This window comes from Apteryx mantelli, chromosome 1, assembly GCF_036417845.1.
Source record: "Apteryx mantelli isolate bAptMan1 chromosome 1, bAptMan1.hap1, whole genome shotgun sequence".
Classification (NCBI taxonomy): Eukaryota; Metazoa; Chordata; class Aves; order Apterygiformes; family Apterygidae; genus Apteryx; species Apteryx mantelli.
This window is the reverse complement of record NC_089978.1, coordinates 209,567,626-209,586,412: the sequence shown is the minus strand read 5'-3', so window position 1 is coordinate 209,586,412 and position 18,787 is coordinate 209,567,626. Positions and strand designations below refer to the sequence as shown.

General features: G+C 37.2%; 1 protein-coding gene across 3 annotated transcripts in view; it reads left to right on the top strand.

Moving 5' to 3' along the window:
* The window catches only part of MAGI2 (membrane associated guanylate kinase, WW and PDZ domain containing 2), a 781,658-nt gene that overhangs the window by 620,701 nt on the left and 142,170 nt on the right, over positions 1-18,787 (top strand). For all 3 annotated transcript variants that reach the window (XM_067316830.1, XM_067316827.1, XM_067316829.1), the window contains 3 exons: positions 923-980; positions 6,675-6,796; positions 8,269-8,451. In XM_067316830.1, the coding sequence (XP_067172931.1) occupies positions 923-980; positions 6,675-6,796; positions 8,269-8,451 (363 nt within the window). The remainder of the gene's footprint in view (positions 1-922; positions 981-6,674; positions 6,797-8,268; positions 8,452-18,787) is intronic.

Genomic DNA, 18,787 nt, shown 5'->3' with positions numbered 1-18,787 from the left:
ATGCAGTCTATGAACAAGAGGGCAGTGTAGAGATCCCAGGGGAAAGAAACAGAATATTTTTTTTTAGAAAAGATGACTTACACAAAAAGGTGAAAGGAATGGGTAAAAGTCAAAAGAAAGTGAAGCTAATGAGGCTATTTAAAATAGGACAATTATCAATTGTTCTTCAGATCCACTGAAGAGAGCACAAAATGATTTAATTTTAGGCGTGAATACATAGATATATTTTCCTGGTATATAACTATGCTTTAGAACAGGATGTCTTTGGAGGCCACGGAATTGCCATCACAGTAAGACAAGTAAGACAAACCACTCAGGGACATTCTAGATATATTTATTATACTTCAGTGATAGGAGGCAAACCCCATTGGTTCCTTTTAGACCTACTTTCTAAGATCCTTTTGGAAAAAAAGAAGACCCCAGAAAGCAATGTACATATTTAGAAATATAAGTTATAATTATTTTCCCCACCTTAATGCAAAGACTAAAATAAAATGGAGTAAGCAATATAAACTTTTTTTTAACTTTTCTTTTTATCTGGAGAGCTTTTTATTAGTCAAACACAACTAAATGTTATGTACCTATTTGGGAAAATAGAATAACCTCACTTCCTTTGGCAGTGATATCATACAAGATATACTACTGTTGTTGGCTGGCACAGCTATTGGAACAATAAAGCAGTTCAACTAGAAATGTATTGTTCTAGAGACTGAGATCTGTGTTTGCATGCCAATTTTCAAGTTAGTATTAGTTGCGGCTGCCATGGTATGTGTCTAAAATTTGGCATTTGCTTTGATCACTGTATCTAACTTCACTATACAGTTGTTTCCCTTAACACCCAGCAAAGATCTACTCTTTCATTATTAGAAATCTTAGCATTCTGTACTGCATTTACTGAGAGAGATAACTCTTTGTTTTTCAGAGCTTCCATATGGCTGGGAGAAAATTGATGATCCCATTTATGGCACTTATTATGTTGAGTAAGTTCCCAAGTTCAATATTAACTTGCTGTTACTATGTCATAACCTAATATTAGTATTCTCTGCAGTACTTAGATTGGGAAGGCATGAGTACAATTTCTTGTGCAGTTGGACTGAAGGTTTACCAGGAATTCTCAGTCATCAATACAGTTAATGTGGCTAAATATATTCAGTGTGTCTCAAATCAGTTAGTCGTTCTGTTTCTTCAAGGCCTGATTTCATGGTAACATTTCAGCAAATACTTGTAGGAAGATTATATTCATTAAAGAAAAGTTGTTGTGTTTTCTGTGTAAGGATCCAGTGAGGTACAGGTCTTGTTAATCAATTAACAGAGCAAAGCATAATCATTTTAGCTCAGTTAAGATCCTTTTCTGGATAGTCCTTTCTTGCTTCAAATCAGATGTTCACAGTTTCTATCACAAGGCAGGTTATACCCTGCATATAAAATTTCAGGCATGTTGTGTTTTATTTTATACTTAAAAGAACAGCTGAAAATGAGAGAACATAAATTTCTATTTTCGCAGCACAATACTTGCTTTCATTTCTTCAGACTTTATTTTGTTCATGAAACAAGAAAGTACCCATTCTTACACCTGTGCAAAGGACAATAATAAGCATTTGTCTGAAGTAACAAAACCTTGCTTTAGCTAGATCCTATATAAAACCATTAAATCTGACGATTCTCTACTGCTTTTTAACTTTACACAGTCAGCAAGACTTACATGAAGTGAATCTAGATTCAAAACTGTGATCCTGTTCAGAGGTTTTATTCTTACTCTGCTCTCATGTTAATGACTACACAAAGTATTTAGCAGAGGATAGGGAAAGCCACTCCTCTGTTACTGTGCACACAGTGCTTTGAAAAACTACTTGTACTGAGAAAGATCTATCCATTAGCTCCATTTATTAAAGAAGGGAGAAGATAGTCCCTAAGCTAAAATCTCAATTTCAAATCCTGGCAACAAGCGGTACATTTACTCTAGTTGTTTCATACAGAATACAGAATTTTAGTTTGTTCATCACACTCTTCCCTAGTTACCTTTATCTCTTGAATCCATACCAACACTTTGATTGCAGGCTCATTCTGTACAGATACTAGGTCTGCTGTTTTTTCAGGTTCAGACCTCAGGGTATGCTGCCATAAACTTGGGCGGGTTAGAGCTGAATAAGAGAGACTGTGAAAGGATCTAATTTCTGGAGTGTTAGGAGATGTATCCATAAGGTTCCACTTTCTTCACAGCTGTAACAGCAGCAGCTTGTGGATGTCCATGCGCTTTTCCTAGCCCTCCTACAAAGCAAACAAACAAATGGAAGCAGTGTTTGGCCACTGTCCTGCTGAGTCCTTCTGTCCCATTCTCCAAATACAGTAGCAACTGCCCTGCATCTCTTTTCCCAGCTTGTTCCCTGCCCTCAACTGAAAGAGCCAGCAGCTCCATCTGCTTTGCTCATTGACCCAAGGCAGGTCAGTCAGTCCAGAGTCCTATTTATCTCAAACAAAAAGGTAAGTTTTTGACATCCTCAAGTAATGCCATTAAATTAGCCTCTTTCTTTATGCTTGAGTTCTTTTATGATGTCCCTGAGTAGTTAGGGTTTGGAGTTCACATATCTCTTTGCCATTAATCCCTCTGAAGATTTCTGTACATACAATTGTGCAGCTGCTGGGTGGGAGTAAGAGTCTTCTGCACCAGTGGTTTTTAGTGTACTTTGGTGAGTAACAGGTGTTGTGCAATTTCTGTGCATTAATCTCTTACTGATACCCACATTGTTGCCAGCACAGCCCAAAGCATTTTGGCACTGGTGAGGCTCATATTCCCATTACATGGCCAGAAAAGGAACAAGTATTTATCTTCATTTCATGTCCATCCTCAGGTAGACAGAAACAAAGCTCCTGGCCCACGTTACTATGCAATTACATATTTTAAGGCTGTTATTGCCAAATTCAGGCATCCTATCACAGATAAGATTTGTGGAAAGAAATATCAAACCTACTGTAAGCTCAGAGGATTTAGAAGTGGAATAGATGTTCACAAGCTGGTATTAAAACTTTGGCAGCACTAGGTTCATAAGGAGTTTTATAGCCAGTAAAATATACCTGTACTTTAATTTGCTGTCTGAGCTCAGTAAGTCTGCAACAAAAATTGCTTTACATTTTTTCATTGTAAAAAGTGACAGTTATGCCTTTTTTTTTATTACAAGTGTTCAACAGATGAGTTCATTTTTAACTACATAAATTCAGATTACAATAAACTCTCTTAATTATGTCATAAAAGTGGGTAAATCATGAAAAGTTAGGTTGTGAACTTTCACTCATTGAAGTCCAATCCAACTTTATATGCAGGCCTTTAAAACTGTCAGTGAAAGAATGGCTCCTACTCTGCTTGCTGAAATATTTGTATCCCATGGAAAGTTTGTAAGGATGAGCAGTGAGACAGTCAGATCCAGACTGATCTTACAAAGGCCAGCCATGCTCAGCTGCAATATTCTGAGATCAAAAGAGAAGCTAAAAAAAATAAAATAAAACTAAAGAGTTGTTATCAAAGCTAACAAACACTAATCACAAAGTATTTTTAAATTCTTTTCAAATCTTTTAATCATGCATGAATGTACGTGTGAAAGATTATTAAAATTTTCTTTTGCCTTGTTATGCAGGTCCAGGTTTCATTTGTAAGGTGTAGACGTTTGACATAAATGAAAAGTGCTTGCTGTATGTGGTTTAACTTTCATGCAATTTTGTCCTAATTTATAAACTAAGAACAAGCAGCACTTAGCTGTGCAGGGCTAGGGAGAGAAGGTGGTTATTAAAGTGCACTAGGTCTTTCAGCATTCTAATTGCCGAAAGATTATTTCCCCCTTTAAGGATGATTAACTACAACACACAGTTCAGTTTCCAGACATGGTCTCCTTAATAGAACAGCTAAATTGACCATACAGGTATTTATTGTGAAAAAAATTACCTCCTTTACTTATAATTTCTGACAATGCTCTGTTACTGCTCAAATAGAAAAACTTCTCTCAGGAGGTCTTTTTGTCCTTATTAGGCATTGGTAACTGAGAACTGAGAATGAAAAAAGGACTTAGGCACTAACTCATCTGTAGCAATTTGTCTGATTTAGCCGTGGAACTGTACAGCACTCAAAATAGCATGATGCAGAGTTGCTTCTTGTCTCACTGGAGTTGTCTAATTCTCAGGTCAACATTTGTTATGTATTTACAGTCTTGGGTCATAAGTTCAGTGCAAGTGACTTATAAAAACAACCAATTTTATGTATAATTTTCTTCTCTGACTCCCTTTGGACTAAATATTTAATGAAGTTGTTTGAATTTGTTGGCATTCTCACAGTGCTTTAGAGATTGCACACTACCATAAATGAGTCAAAAATATGGGAATAAATTGGAGTTAAGAATTATTAGTATTTTATCAACACCCTGAGGTGTCTCAAGTATCTCTGCTAGTCTTCCTGTCTGATCTCACTAGGGCAGAAAGGCCATTGTTTGAGACATTTCTGTCTAAATAGATTAAAGCACAACTTAAACTCTACCTAGAAACTGCTGAGGGGCAGCTGATTGATGTTCAGTGAGCCATGGACATAACCTGTATTATCTAAAATCATATTCTTTTACCACAGAACCATATATAAATTGTAATGTAGGTCTGTGAAAAGCCTCCTGTGACCCTAAGACATGCCCTGCGTCTACAGCATGACAGAAAGCATAGTTCAAGGAACTAAACATAGGTGTGATCTTGGTTATCCATTACATCTGCACAATATGGCACAAAAGCTATGGGAAACCCATGCTCTTCTGGAAGAGCAGCTGAAGACCAGGGCAGGATACTTTAGAGCCTCTAAAATAACACTTGATCCCTATGTTGAGGCCACTAACTCCACCCACTGTGTTGCAATCCTGCTTTTAACCTTATCAAATGCCGGCATAAAGACAGCTAGATATTTTACCCCACAACTGCTATTGGAAGCTGTTTCAGAATTTCACACTTCTGCTTGTAAGAAGTCTTCTGATTTCAAGTCTAAATTTATTCCTGTCCAAATTTTAGCTGTTTATTCTTTTACCTACCCTGTCATCTCTAATATCTCCTAGTATTTACTTCTGAATATATTCATAGAATGCAATTATATATCACCATTCATTTTGCTGGAGTAAAAAAGTGCAACTCCTTTGGTCTTCTGTCATAGGACACTCTTTCACCGGTCTATCTGGAAGACCTTTTTAATGAATTTGTTTTACTTGGTCATGAGTGATCAGAACTTTATCTAGTATTTCACGTGATGGTTCATCGCTGCCTTGTGTAAAGGCAAAAGTAATATTTGCTTGTCAGTATGAAAATTCATCACATGATAGGTACTAGCATGAAATTTATCTTTTTTCTAGAAGTTCATTAGTAGTTCATAATTACCCTATGATCATTTAATGCATGTAAGTCTTATCTTCCTCTATTTCTAACTGATAAAATTTCTCTCCCTTCCATCACACATTTCTAGGTTTGCAAGAGTTAAAGCTCTGTCAACAAAGTAGCAACTCCAGAATTTATCAAATGTATTTTGTATCTTCTTAATAAAAGAAATATTCTTTTGCATGAATGGAAATCTTTTCATTGCATTGGCTGTCTCCACCAAATCCTGACTTTTCAGGTATATTATACACCATAGGACTTGATCTCTTCTCTCTAGTCCACTTTTTAATGGCAATTCCACTTGCTTTCTCTGAAAGAACCTGAAAAGTTCTTAATGTTTGTGCAAAAAGGTCGTTCCAGTATAAATTGAAGGCATTAGACCCTTTTTAGTATCTCAGAGTTTCAAAAGTTCCCAGATTGCCTCTCCAAGTGATTAAAGCCAGTGATAGGGATTGATTTTCAGAAGACCTCAATACGTAGTCGCTCAATAAGAACAAATGAGGAGTGACATGTCTGAAAACCTCCCTGTTGTACATATGTATTTATTTCCCCAGAACAACATTTGCAGCACAAACCCCTTTTTCTAATCTGTGATCCTACTATGCAGAGTTGCTCAATGCCACCAACTAAATCCTTTTGCCTTCCTCAGGTGAAACATATATTATATGTTATATATATATATATATATATAACTATATATATATAATCTACTGTCTTACTTAGTTTCTGCATGATCCCATTTTTCTGTACAGCTTAGCAGATATATACTGTAGAATTGAGAAGGAATCATATTCAGTTTGTTTCTGTGGTAGATTTATTTCTATTTTAAGCAGTGATCATAATGTACTCTGTTTGCTAGGCTTTACCTTTTACTGCAAGTGATTAAGTAATTTCATTTACAGCTTATCTATAATAATGCACAAGACTGGTTCAGTTTCTTTGAATCATGCACAGAACAATGTTTGTACTAAAGACATGAAACATGCTGTAGCACGCTTCAGCAGTGCTGCAATTAATTTATAGTCATATAGATCAAAATCATTTGCCTGTAGCAGAGCAGCATAATGAAATGATAGGGTGCTTCCCAGTGCTATTTGTTATGTTATGCACTACACTGTGCATTTCTCAGCCCCACCAAAATTATGTGGAGCATAAGGGAGGCCCATAAGGGTTTCACAGGGGTTTCACTGTCTAACCATACACACGTCACTTACAGCATCCTACTGTGAAAATTATCATTTTCCCCAAATGAACCCAATTTTTAATCAAAACCAAATTTTTTCCAGCCACATAAATAGAAGAACACAATTTGAAAACCCTGTCCTAGAAGCAAAAAGGAAGCTACAGCAGCATAACATGCCCAACGCAGAACTTGGAACAAAGCCTATGCAGGCCCAAGGTTTCCGAGGTACAGTACCATATCAGCACATCTTAGTTAAGATGAAGGATCCTGCTTTCCTGTTTGTGTGACAATGATTTTGTCATAGGCTGATTAAAATAATAGTGTTGCCAATCCTCACAATACTATCATATATGCCTTTTTCCCAAAAGTCCAAGCTCCTGGAGTTGTGGGACTCTCATGAGCCATCTAAAAAAACTCTCACCTTCAGAGTCACAGAGAAAAGATAGAAAAGATGACCCAGGGTTTCCTAAAGGCTGAGAAACAGAAAGCACAATAAGAACCCCAAAGTAATTTTCTAAATAAAATCATAATTTCTATTCTTGGGAATGTATGACTCTCTCTTGAGCACCTGAGGTTGGCAACACTGAAATAATTAATTGTACTTTCTCTAAATTACTGTTAATTGATGTTTGGTATGTTTCTAAGCTAGCTCATCTAACAAGCATCAATTAAGTTAAAAGCCTCAAGCACTATGTTATAGGAGTTTACAAGAATGCAGCCTCTTGGTAATGTGAAAATTAATGCACTTAAAATGAACTGTATAAGCAACGAACAGTATTGGTAGAGACAAATAAACTTTAACATAAAGTTATAGCCAAAGAATGAGGCTTGTTCTCCTTTGTAACAGTAGAAAGCTCCTCATCAACATTACCTAGGCCCAAACATGCTCACCCGCGCCCTGCTCCTCAGAGGTCCCGCAGTGTGAATGATCTGTCTCAGTGTCGGCGCGACAATGCTGGGATGTACAGGCTGTATGGTATGTCTGCGTGCTGCTTGTTAGGCAAGCAGCACTGCTGTAAAAGTAGTGAGATAATTTTAAGTCACAATCTTTTCACCTTTCTCATACCTTTTCTCACAAAACAAAGCACAGCAGAGAGGCACTGGAAGCCAGGTGAGGCCTGTTCTTGCCCGCTGGTGGCTCACGCTGTACACTGAAGCACTCTGAAAGGGGATGTAAAGGTCGCACAACTGTCACAGCAGTTATAAATGTCACTTGTTGGATGCCAAAATCCCATGTGTTTGGAGAGAAAAGATTACCTAATATTTAGCATTGTTTTTTAACAAGTGGAATAAAATATACAGGGGATAATTTCCTTATTGCAGGTGGGAGGGAAATTGTGCAGAATGTATTACTTTGTAGACAAAGCTGAATTTATAGGTTAGGAATAATTTGAAAGAGGTTTTAAAATTACCTCGGATATCATTTTTATTGTTGTAATTATTTTAGCTGCACAATATCCACTTCTAAATGTCTTTCTAATATGAAAGAACATTTATAGCTCTCCACTTACTGCTGATCTGCCATAGATTAAAAATCCTTTTTAAGCTTTGTAGTAGTATAAGAACTCACTAATATTTTTTCCTGAAATGCTTGCACTCTTTATTTCCTCTGTTTTCATACACTGTCACCTGCTGTCCCTGCTGAGCTATGACCAGATCAGAACTTTTATGTTTCTTGTTTGTGTTGACTGATGTAGAAAAACCACTCTTCACCCGTGATGCATCACAGCTGAAGGGGACTTTCCTCAGCACAACTCTTAAGAAAAGCAACATGGGTTTTGGATTTACCATCATTGGTGGGGATGAGCCAGATGAGTTTCTTCAGGTGAAGAGTGTAATTCCTGATGGGCCTGCAGCACAAGATGGGAAAATGGAAACAGGTAATTCATATGGTTCCTCTATTCTTTTATATGATAATTAGAATCAGCTAGAGATTTTTGAGACTCACTGCCTCTATAAAATGCATGCTGTTTTTCCATACCACTCTCTGTAAATGCCTAACACTGCTGCTCTTGAAGAAAAGATAAACCTCTCTGATAAAACTTTGTTGTAGTGTTTCTTTCTAGAAATGCCAAGTGGCTTATTTTTCCCCTTTCACAATACTTTGAGGGGAAAAAAGATCTCTCTATGCTACATAAAAAAGAGCTGTGATGTTCTTTGGTTTGTAGGCTGTTTATCCAAGAGGAGTCTGTGCATGGAGAGAAAAAGAGCACAGAATACTAGATGCAGGCTTCTTTCTTAAGAAAGGACAGTTTTGCAAAATAATCAAAGTCAAGTCTGATCCAACATTGTTCTCATCAGAACCATCAAAACAAGGGTTTTCAGTGTGTGATATATGTAGATATAGGCATCTGTGGACTACTACTAAAGAATCCGTGAAAAATAACTGAATAGAAGAAACTTCCTTTGAAGAGATGTAAAGTTACCAGAAATATCTTTGTGTCCACAGATTGATAAAGATTGCAAACCACTGTCTTAAAGGTTTGCAGATTCACATCAGGTTCATGTACAGATGAGAAATCTTTGTAGGACGATGGACCCAGTTACCAAGCCAGGTATAGTCTCTTGTAGGAGAATACAATCAGAGAATGATAGAATAATTTAAGTTGGAAGAGATGTCTAGCAATCTAGTCCAACTTTCTGCTCAAAGCAGGGCTAACTTCGTGGTTGGACCCGGTTACTCAGGGCCTTGTCCACATGAGTATAGAAAATTTCCAAGGATGGAGATTCCACAGCTTTTGTGGGTTCCTGTTTTGGTGTTTAACCACTGTCATGGTGAAGATTTTTTTTCTGTATATCCAATTGGAATTCCCACTGCTGCAGGTAGTTACCATTGACTGTTGTCCTGCGTCTGTGCACCACTTTCACTGTGCACCATCTCTCCCCGACAGACCTTGTTCTTCAGAAGCTAGTCAGGCTGTGCCCTGGTACAAGAGCATGTGCGTAATTTACATAATTTTCCCTCCATTTCTCCCCAAGGCTTCACAGAAGAAATGATAGCTTTGGATTTATGTTACCGCTGCAGAAACCCAGTTCATGGTGGCCAGAGTCTCTGTGAAGATACAGAGAATTTCCTAGCCTGTAACAGATCACTGTAGATGGACCAAGGCAGCAGGATGCTTTTAGCATATTCCAATATAGGGAGCAGGCACATAAATACATACAAAAAGAATAATGTTGGTGAAATGATCCCAAGTGATTCTTCTGGAAATTTCCTTTCATCTTTCTTCTGTTGTAGCAAAGGAATGATCCAGACTATCATATGTTGCAATAAATCACCCTGAACTCTAGCTAATTCTGTAAGACTTCCCAGGACTTTGCAAGTAGGAAGTGTGAAGGTTGTGAAAAGTATTATTTTTAAAACACCATAATTTACTCAAAGTCTTATATTACAGTTGGCAGGATATTTCTGATGCCAAAAAGGTAAATATATAACTTATACAAAAAAGTAAAATGTGAAAAAGAAAAGTAGAATACAGATTTTTGGTGCTGACTTTGTAAAAAACATTAGTATACCAGCTTTTTAATTGCTTTTAATTCTTGTTGCCATTTAAACTTCAAAATGCAACTCATTATCAAAAGGCAAAGTTAAAGTAGCTGATTAAGTGAAGAAAGGGTGCAACAGACTTCCTGAAGCTCAGGAGAGATTAATAACATAAACTTCATATTTCCTAATATTTTCATATTACCCAATATGTTCCATGAGGTATTTTCCCGGTTTGTTGTAGTTTAGTATTCTCTGATCCAGCAGTCAAATATAGCTGCTTGTTAATCTGTCTGAAATGTGGACTGGCTATTGATGGAGATTGTTCATGTTTTCCAAAAACTGTCCTTGCAACTCACCTGAATTTTGATGTAAAAATTGGAACACTAGTTTCATAATACTATTGGCGGTGATTATTGTAGTCATGGATTGTGACGGAAACATGGAAAAAAGGTGCTTAGGAATATAGTAAAGTAACACTGATTTTTTTTTTTCAAAGAAATTAATTCAAATATACTAAGAATCCAAGACAAAATTGTCCATTCAAGTATATAATCATTGTATAATTATGTGAGCCTGATAAGTATGAAATTACATCTCAGAATAAATTCTGGCATCAAATGTCTTTATTTTTGAGAAGAGTGACAGAGTTCTGATGTAAAGTAATGGGAGAATCTCAGGCTAATGACTGTAGCATCTAACATGGTTTCTGTGAATATTTCAAGTGCTTTCGGCATATGATAATGGTAAAATAAAAAAAGATACCTAAGGTCAGAATATTTATAAAACAGCTGTTCAGTGAAGAGCTCATATCTTCTGATACCCAATCCTTCTCTTACTTTCTAGAGTATGATTTCCCTCCCTGTTCATCCATTTTACAGTCTAATCAACTGAAGATATGAAAGCCTTCCAGGTTCCATCAATAGCATTTTGCTCATCAAACTCTTCAAATCGTGTTTCAAAACCATTTGGGGTTACACATGTACCTTTTGTTTGTTAGGTAGGCATTGCTGGATGATGAATGGAGCTCTTAAAATAGTCTTTATTTATTCTTTCGACATGAACTGTGTGATGTTGTGCAATTTATATGCACTCCAGCTACAATCACAGTCACAGGAGGCTTTGATAAATGATCAAAATGTCATATTGTGGTAATACAATATGATATTGAGGACAATGACAGTATGATCTGTGATGTGACCTGGGCATAAGTGATAGGAGCGCACACACTTGTGGCTATCTGTGATGCAGCTCTGGAGTCTTTCCCTTACAAGGCTGATGCTGACTGGTCCAAGTGGAAAACAAAATCCTGACATGCATCAGACATGGGGAAAGAAGCCAGAAAAGGCCTTATCTCCTTCATCTTACCTGATCTTGGCCACAGGCTGAAGACACCTTTAACCTAATGGTTGAAGAAACAAACTCATCAAAAACTAATATTGTAACTTTGTTAATTATTTTACTCCTCTTCCAAAATCTAAGTTAGCAGGCAGATGCAAATGCTGTTTCAAGAGAAGGGTGAATCTATGTAAGATGTCATTGTCATCCTTTTTACCTGATCACAACACAGTGATTTTACCATCAGGTTTCAAAATTAAACGATTTTGGATTGCATCATTTGGAACATGGAGACTAATGCAAGACAGAGGTTGACATTGCTGTGTTGTTATGAAGTAATTAAAGTAGCTGGACAAACTGAGTGTGTTGAGATGCAGCAAGGGATATTTGAAGTCCTGGTGATCTGACAACACCGCCACTCACAGCCCAGTGCTGGCCATTAAGAAGTAGCTGTCATTGTCCCGAACCCACAACAAACCTCACAAGCAGACTCAGAGGAACCACATTGCAGTGGATGAGGCAAAAACAGCCAGACTTACATTCCTGATCCCATTTGCCAGATGTTTTAGGATTCCTAAGGGTTATTATGCCCTCATGTAAATCTAGCATATGTGAGCAAATGGCTGTTAATAATACTGCAAGTGCCTTTCTAGGACATATTTTAGCATTTGGAACTCAATCAAGCTGCTGGATATGAACATTACACTCCACAGCATCTCTGTCTACCTCAGGACAGCCCAGAAGCTGAAGTCACAGGCTTTCCTGAGGGCCTGTATTGCTCTGTCTTGTCTGAAGCCTCACCCTGCTGATAAAAAACTGTTTGCATTTAAGAGGCCACTGTATCCCATTAAAATGCTGAGTGAACATCAGTGGTAAAAGACCACATCTACATGAAAAGATTTTTATACAGCGAATGATTTTGAATGACTGCTGTTCTAAAGCAAACAAAGATTTAGGCCTGCAGCTGAGTCAAATCAAAGCTCAAGCTGCAAAGGTAAAAATTCTCCTAGAATTCTCAAGGTTGTTCAATGGACTAGACAAACTGAAATACTCCCACATACTCGAGCTCAGGAAAGATTCTCACTTTGCACACATCAACAAGTTTCAGCTCCTTTGTTGATAGCTCCCAAGAAACGATTCCAAGATATGACACACAAGTGATTAATTGAATCTTTTGATGTTGATTCTGACTGATGAAAAGCCATGGTCATTGCAGGATGAACTTTACAGAGATGTGTATATATCCATAATGATGTCTTATAGCTCAACAGTGTGACTCAAGAATGGGAAACAAACTTTCTCATTTCATCAGCCAAACGTTCACTTGGCCAGCTGCAAGATGCTAAAACATCTGCAGGTTGGAGAGGCTTTGCACACTTCTTGATCTACATAATCATAAGTGTTGGTATTCACTTGGGAAAGAGCAAAACTAAACCATTACAGGGTGACTGACCCTACAATGTCACTAAACTTAGAGAATAATTATGTAGGCATCATTCATGCAAATTGTGCCCAGTATAGCTAACATCTCACAATCTCTGTAAAAGCTATTGCACTCAACACAGAAGGAAGTTGGGACGTCTGCAAAAGGCTGCATTTTCACAGACTCAAAGGGATTCTTAGTTCTGTTCCCTGTTTGTCCATTGTCAGCTCAAATTAGCATGTTATTATCTCACTTTGATGTATGATCAGATGAGATGCAAGCTGTCCAGTTTCAGCAAGGGGGAAATGGTGAACTGTGTATGCACAAGGACTGCTGTCAATGTGAAGAAACAAATATGTCAAAATTTAAAAAAGTTGTTTTGGCAATCATCTGGGAATGTGAATACTGTCAAAATATCACTACAGGACTCAGAGTATCATGACCACACACCACTGTATCTATCTTCTTTTTCATCCCTTTTCTTCAGGTCCCTCTCGCATACTATCAGTCAAGATCCATCTGACAATATTCTCTTTTACAATATTCCGTATCTGTGGTAACAGTCTGTTTATCACAGATGCCCTTTCAAAAAGTTCACTAGCCAGGAGCTCAGTGAAGAACTGGTCACGCACATTTAAGGCTTCATTGCTACCAACACTAGAAGTTGGCTGAAATTTAGTAAACCCAGCTGCCTGATACCCTGTCACCAGCTCACCCAGTAGTGCCAGGAAGATGGGCCTCCCAAAATTAAGGCGTTGTGTTTGGAACACGAGAGATTATGCTAAAAGGTGGCCTGCTGATGAAGGGATGTCTTTTCTTTATCCTTATGCATCTCCAGGCTAAAGCGCTTGAAAGGCTGTTTGAAATATACCAAGGCCTCCCCAAGTGCCAGTCTTGCAGCTGCAAGTTAGGTCACACTGCAAGTCTGTGAGTGGAGCAACACCGATAAAACAGCTTGTATTATCAACCTCCTTCCATGCCTTTGTTTTGCTTGGAAGGTATGATATTTCTCTGGGCTGACATAGCTTGTCATAGCTAGCTCCTATTCCCATTTCAAACAAGCCAGGGCTGAAGATCTCTCTTCAGATGTTGCTATCAGTTCCATGAAGTTAAGAGAAGGAAGATAACTGTTTGAAAAGTATCTACCAGCAACAACAAAATATATTATTGGCATCATGGAGCATGAGAATTTCCTCCTCCGATATTAGGCCAGTCAGTCTGGATTTCAGATATGTTCACTGCTTGTGTGTTCCTATACCGTTCAGCACAGCTGACTGAGGAAACAGTGCAAAACAGAGCAGAAAAAGTATATCTGCATCATGTACAGCCAAAAATCATTGTATTCTCATCATATCACAGTCAGTTCCTTTCACCAGTGACACCAATTGCATTTTCCTTATTGTGAACCAAACCAGGAGTAACCATTTGGTAAAATCTCAACCCAGATTTCTAAAGCTAATCTTTTCCTGTTACAATTTAATTTGGCTCTTCAAGGAGAGGAGATGTGTTGTAATACATTGTGCACATACGACAGGCTGGGGATGGTAGAGGACAAGATTTCATGTCACAAAAAGTGGAGGGAGCTTCTCTAGGAAATATTTGTCTTTACCATGCTAATTCACTGAGGGCTGAAGACAAACATATCAGTAGGAACATGTTTATATAAACATAGAACACTGCAAATACATTGTCCCAGGAAGGTCCACATGAAGCCCTCCTCAATGCTGAAAGCTAACACTTCACCTCCATCAGAATGATTGGAGACTCTCTGATATCTGGCATGGAAGATGGCATTGAGACTGGAGACTGGAACTGTTATGTGAATTTGATGGTCTTTGCATCCTACATGGGGATGAAACCTGTGGGTACCCTGTAAATTCATAGGTTAGATTAAAGGCCATCCAGAGGCTGCACTTCACAGACTTCTTTTTCTTTGCACAGTACACAGAATCTCACTTTATTCAATCCCCTTTATATTTCTCACCATAAAAACTTGCATATATCACGTGAAAAATGCCAAAACCATTCCAGATTTTTATGGGTAGAAGTAATTCTGCCTTTCAAGTACCTTTCTGAAGTAACTGCCTCTGATGCAATGTTGCTAATTCTCACAATTTTAGACTGAATGTCTATGTATTCAGAATTTTTAAAGACCAACTCCTACATTTTTTAAAAATGCATGACTAAATGTGAATCTTAGCTTTAATCTTACAGGAGCAAAGTTTCTATTCCCCTACTTGCAGAGAAAGGCTCTGAAATATGCCCACTTCAGTCAGAATGTGAACCAAAAATTTCGAGTGTACTATTTATTTGATTTCATGAATTTAGTCCCTCTCTTTAGTGGGGGGAGAGGTGTGTCTTGTGGTTTTGAATGCTTGATGTTGACAATAAAAATAATAATAATTACATTTAGGAATAATAATGGCAATGAAGCAGAAAGATATTCTTCTTTTCTGATCTCTCCTCTCTCATTTTAAAGTGGGAGATTCATGGAACCCTGCATGTGAATAGACTGATGGGAAGACAGCACTCTGACTCCATACTTTGTTTTTTAGCCCTGAAGTTTGCCATAATTTAGACATTTCAGAGATCTCCCATCTTGAACTTTAGGCTATCTTAGTACCTTACTTGAAGGTGGTCCAGACCGTGACATTAAGGAGTCTAGATTCCTAAGCAAGCTGTCAATAGAGAGGGAAAGATTGCCTCCAGAAGAGAACCGAGACAACATTTGGGGTGCAATTCAGTTGCCTAAACATAGGTGTCCAGTGCCATTTAAGATGCTACAGTATCTTAAATCAGCACCTCCTCCTGGCCATTACAGAAAGGCAGAAGTCCTGTGTCATACCTGCCACTCCTATAGGAACATCTTTTATATGACACTGAACACCTATTTAAACAACCAAATTCCTCCTTTAATGCCTAAAGAGGAATGTGTTTGTACCCTCCTTTGTCTTTTATTATCATCTATCACAGCAATCAGTGGTTGATTCATTACTAACCATTTTCTGACAATTTTAAGGATATTTATTTCCTCTAGGCTAATTTTACATGTGGTTTTAGGAATACTCAAAGGAAAAGCAAAAAGTTTTAAAAATTTAATTTTCTCTAATTCAGCTATTCAAAATGGACATTATAAGAAGTCTGGTTGTTGAGTTTGGCCATATTTTGGATGAGACGTTCTGGTGCCTTAAAATATATACCAATTTTAGGGTTGAGTAATAATTGTCATTTATTTCCCTTCCTATAGTGACTGTTCTTCAATTTTATTTTTTTTTAACTCCAAATAATATGCAGAAATGCAGTAGGAAACTGGAAAGAATGAAAATCTTTCTTTTTCTTTGATAAAATTGATATTTATACACAGGAGACAGCCCATGGTATGCATTGTTTATAGCACTGATTTCATTCTGAAAGAAATGTGCCTATGTTAAAACTTTTGATCTACATTTAGCAGTGCCAAGGAAGACAAGCTGTGCTTGCTACTTGAAACACTAAGATATTAGGCATGTAAATAGGTGAAATTCCAGGTTATGTAAATATGTAGCACAGTCGTCTATAGGATGGGGTATACAAGCAGATCTGTTTATATGTATAAATTAATACTAATGACTTAAGCCATTAGAGAAACTCTTCCAGCCCCACCTGTAGAAACATGAACCTATGTGATTGGGGATGGCAGAGGTTTGAACATGTGTGGCCATGCCTGATTCCAAGTGCGCATCTTTTTTTTTTTTTTTTCCTGACTGCTTCATCTCTGAGCAGATTCACTGCAGTTACGTTTTAATACAACCTGGAAACCGAGACTGAAGCAATTTAATGAGAACAGAGGTCGTAATGCAGATATGATAGAACAGGAGAAGGAAACACTAAACAGAATTCTATGTCTTATGGGCAAATGATACACAAACTGTATACAAAAGATGTATACTCTGTTTAACATAAATCACCTGTCTAGGCCTCTGTAACAAGAATAAATGGAGACCTACTCCTGGTGCTCAAAGGTGATGTATATTTAGCAAAGAATGAGATCATACACAACTCAAAAAACATGGTAAAGTAAAACTTAGAACACTAAAAGTGAAAAAGCAGGGTTAGCATTTGGAATATGAACTATTCAAGTATGTGCAGCCTCACTTTCAAGTGTTCTGTGCCTTGGTTTGCATGAAATAACTTTTTAGCAACAAACAGAGTATTTATTCTTACTGAATATATTATTTTCTATTCTGTTTCCAGTGTCAGGAAGTGTTGTTGTAGAAGATAATCTGTAGTTTTATATTCTTAGGTGTAATTTAAGGTCAGACTTCATGAAGAAAATGTCCACAACTATCAAAAGCATAGATCGGGATTTTAAAACTGTCATACATATTTTAGCATACCAAATAGAAAGGTAGAGGAATTGTTAAGTGACTTTTTCCATCTACTATCACATGTTAAGATACTTTTATCCTATTCTGCTATTCATATTGGCATACGCAAAACTAGTGTGTGAGGAGAGTCTCAAAAGCGCCCATAAATTCAGTCTTCCCTCTGAACGTCATCATACTAAATCTGCAGGTTCCTAAATTAGGATATTTAACATAGGTCAGTGGATGATGAATATATTGTCATAATCCTTTCATTTGTTAGGACAGTTTTTGCAAGTTTTGCAAGTTGCCAGTTGAGTAAGCAGAGTGCGATGAACTCAGTGGCTGCCAAAGATGCTGCAGTTGCAGAAATAACGTTTCTCCTATCAAATGTAATTAGCATCTGTCTCACATGATTTGGCTATTTGTGTGAACAGACAAAAATATACATTGAAAATAATAGCCATCATCATCTCATGTACCATTTCATTCAAGAAGGAATGGCATCTTATTACTTAACAAGAAGAATGATCTGGAAAGGGGAAAGGAGCTTCTTTCTATATAAAGAAATGATAGGGAAAGTGAGAGCTTCATATTGCAATATCAAGATTAATAACCTAGAACTGTACTTTTCAATATCACCAGCCATTCTGCCTCTGATTTGCTTCTAAAGTTGTTGTTCTGGTATATAGGACTTTACTATACATTCATTTATCAAAACAAAATGTAAACATTTGGTTCAGTTTCAATTTTTTTTTCATTTTGTAGTAAAAATCAAGAATGCGTAATTGCTTCTCTGCCTCTACATTTGTGCAACCAAACAGAATTTCCACCTAAATCGAAATCTGAGTGTTCAAACATTTAGCTCTTAATTTGCCTATAACTGCTTTTTGAGCACAAATCTTAAAACTGAAGTAAAAACCCTTTGAAAATTTAAGAATCAGTTAAGTAATCACTTTTAAAAGACAATTTCTCCCCTATATTTAGACCAAGAGATACCATTCAAACCACTTAGCAAATGTTTTACTTGAACAAATTACTTAGCATCCCTGTACCTTAATTTCCCCAACCAAAAGGAGGAATAGTCATTTTAGAACTTCATAAAGTACAATAATTACTGCAATTAGCAGCTCCCATCACAACTAATATAAATAGTAGTGAAGAGAAGCCTAATGGAGTTCAGCTTAAAAAGGTATTTAGGCAGACTGCTGTGTATATCCAGTTGTGTGGTATACATTAAAGCAGAAATCCATGTTCAATCACATGGTAGATCAATTTTTTGTCAGTGTTCTAAGTTTCTCATTTGATGCACAGCATAAAGTAAAAACATCCAGAGTGGCGTTAGAGAAGAGGAAACATTTTCAGACATATAAATTATATTCCAGGAGTTCTGTGAACCTTTAACTAATAGAGGTTACAGAAACATGTCAGGCAGTTCTGTTATGAGTTCACTTCTAAAGCATATCTTTCACTCTCTATTGCCAGAGTCAGGATATTGGAGCAGATGCGCCCCTCATCTGACCCTCTTTAGCTGTTCATGTAGCCTTTGTAAGAAGAGCAAAGTTTATTTCAGCACTTACGCAACTGCCTCTTTGTAACTGATGGTTCTGACATTTTAAAAAATGGCT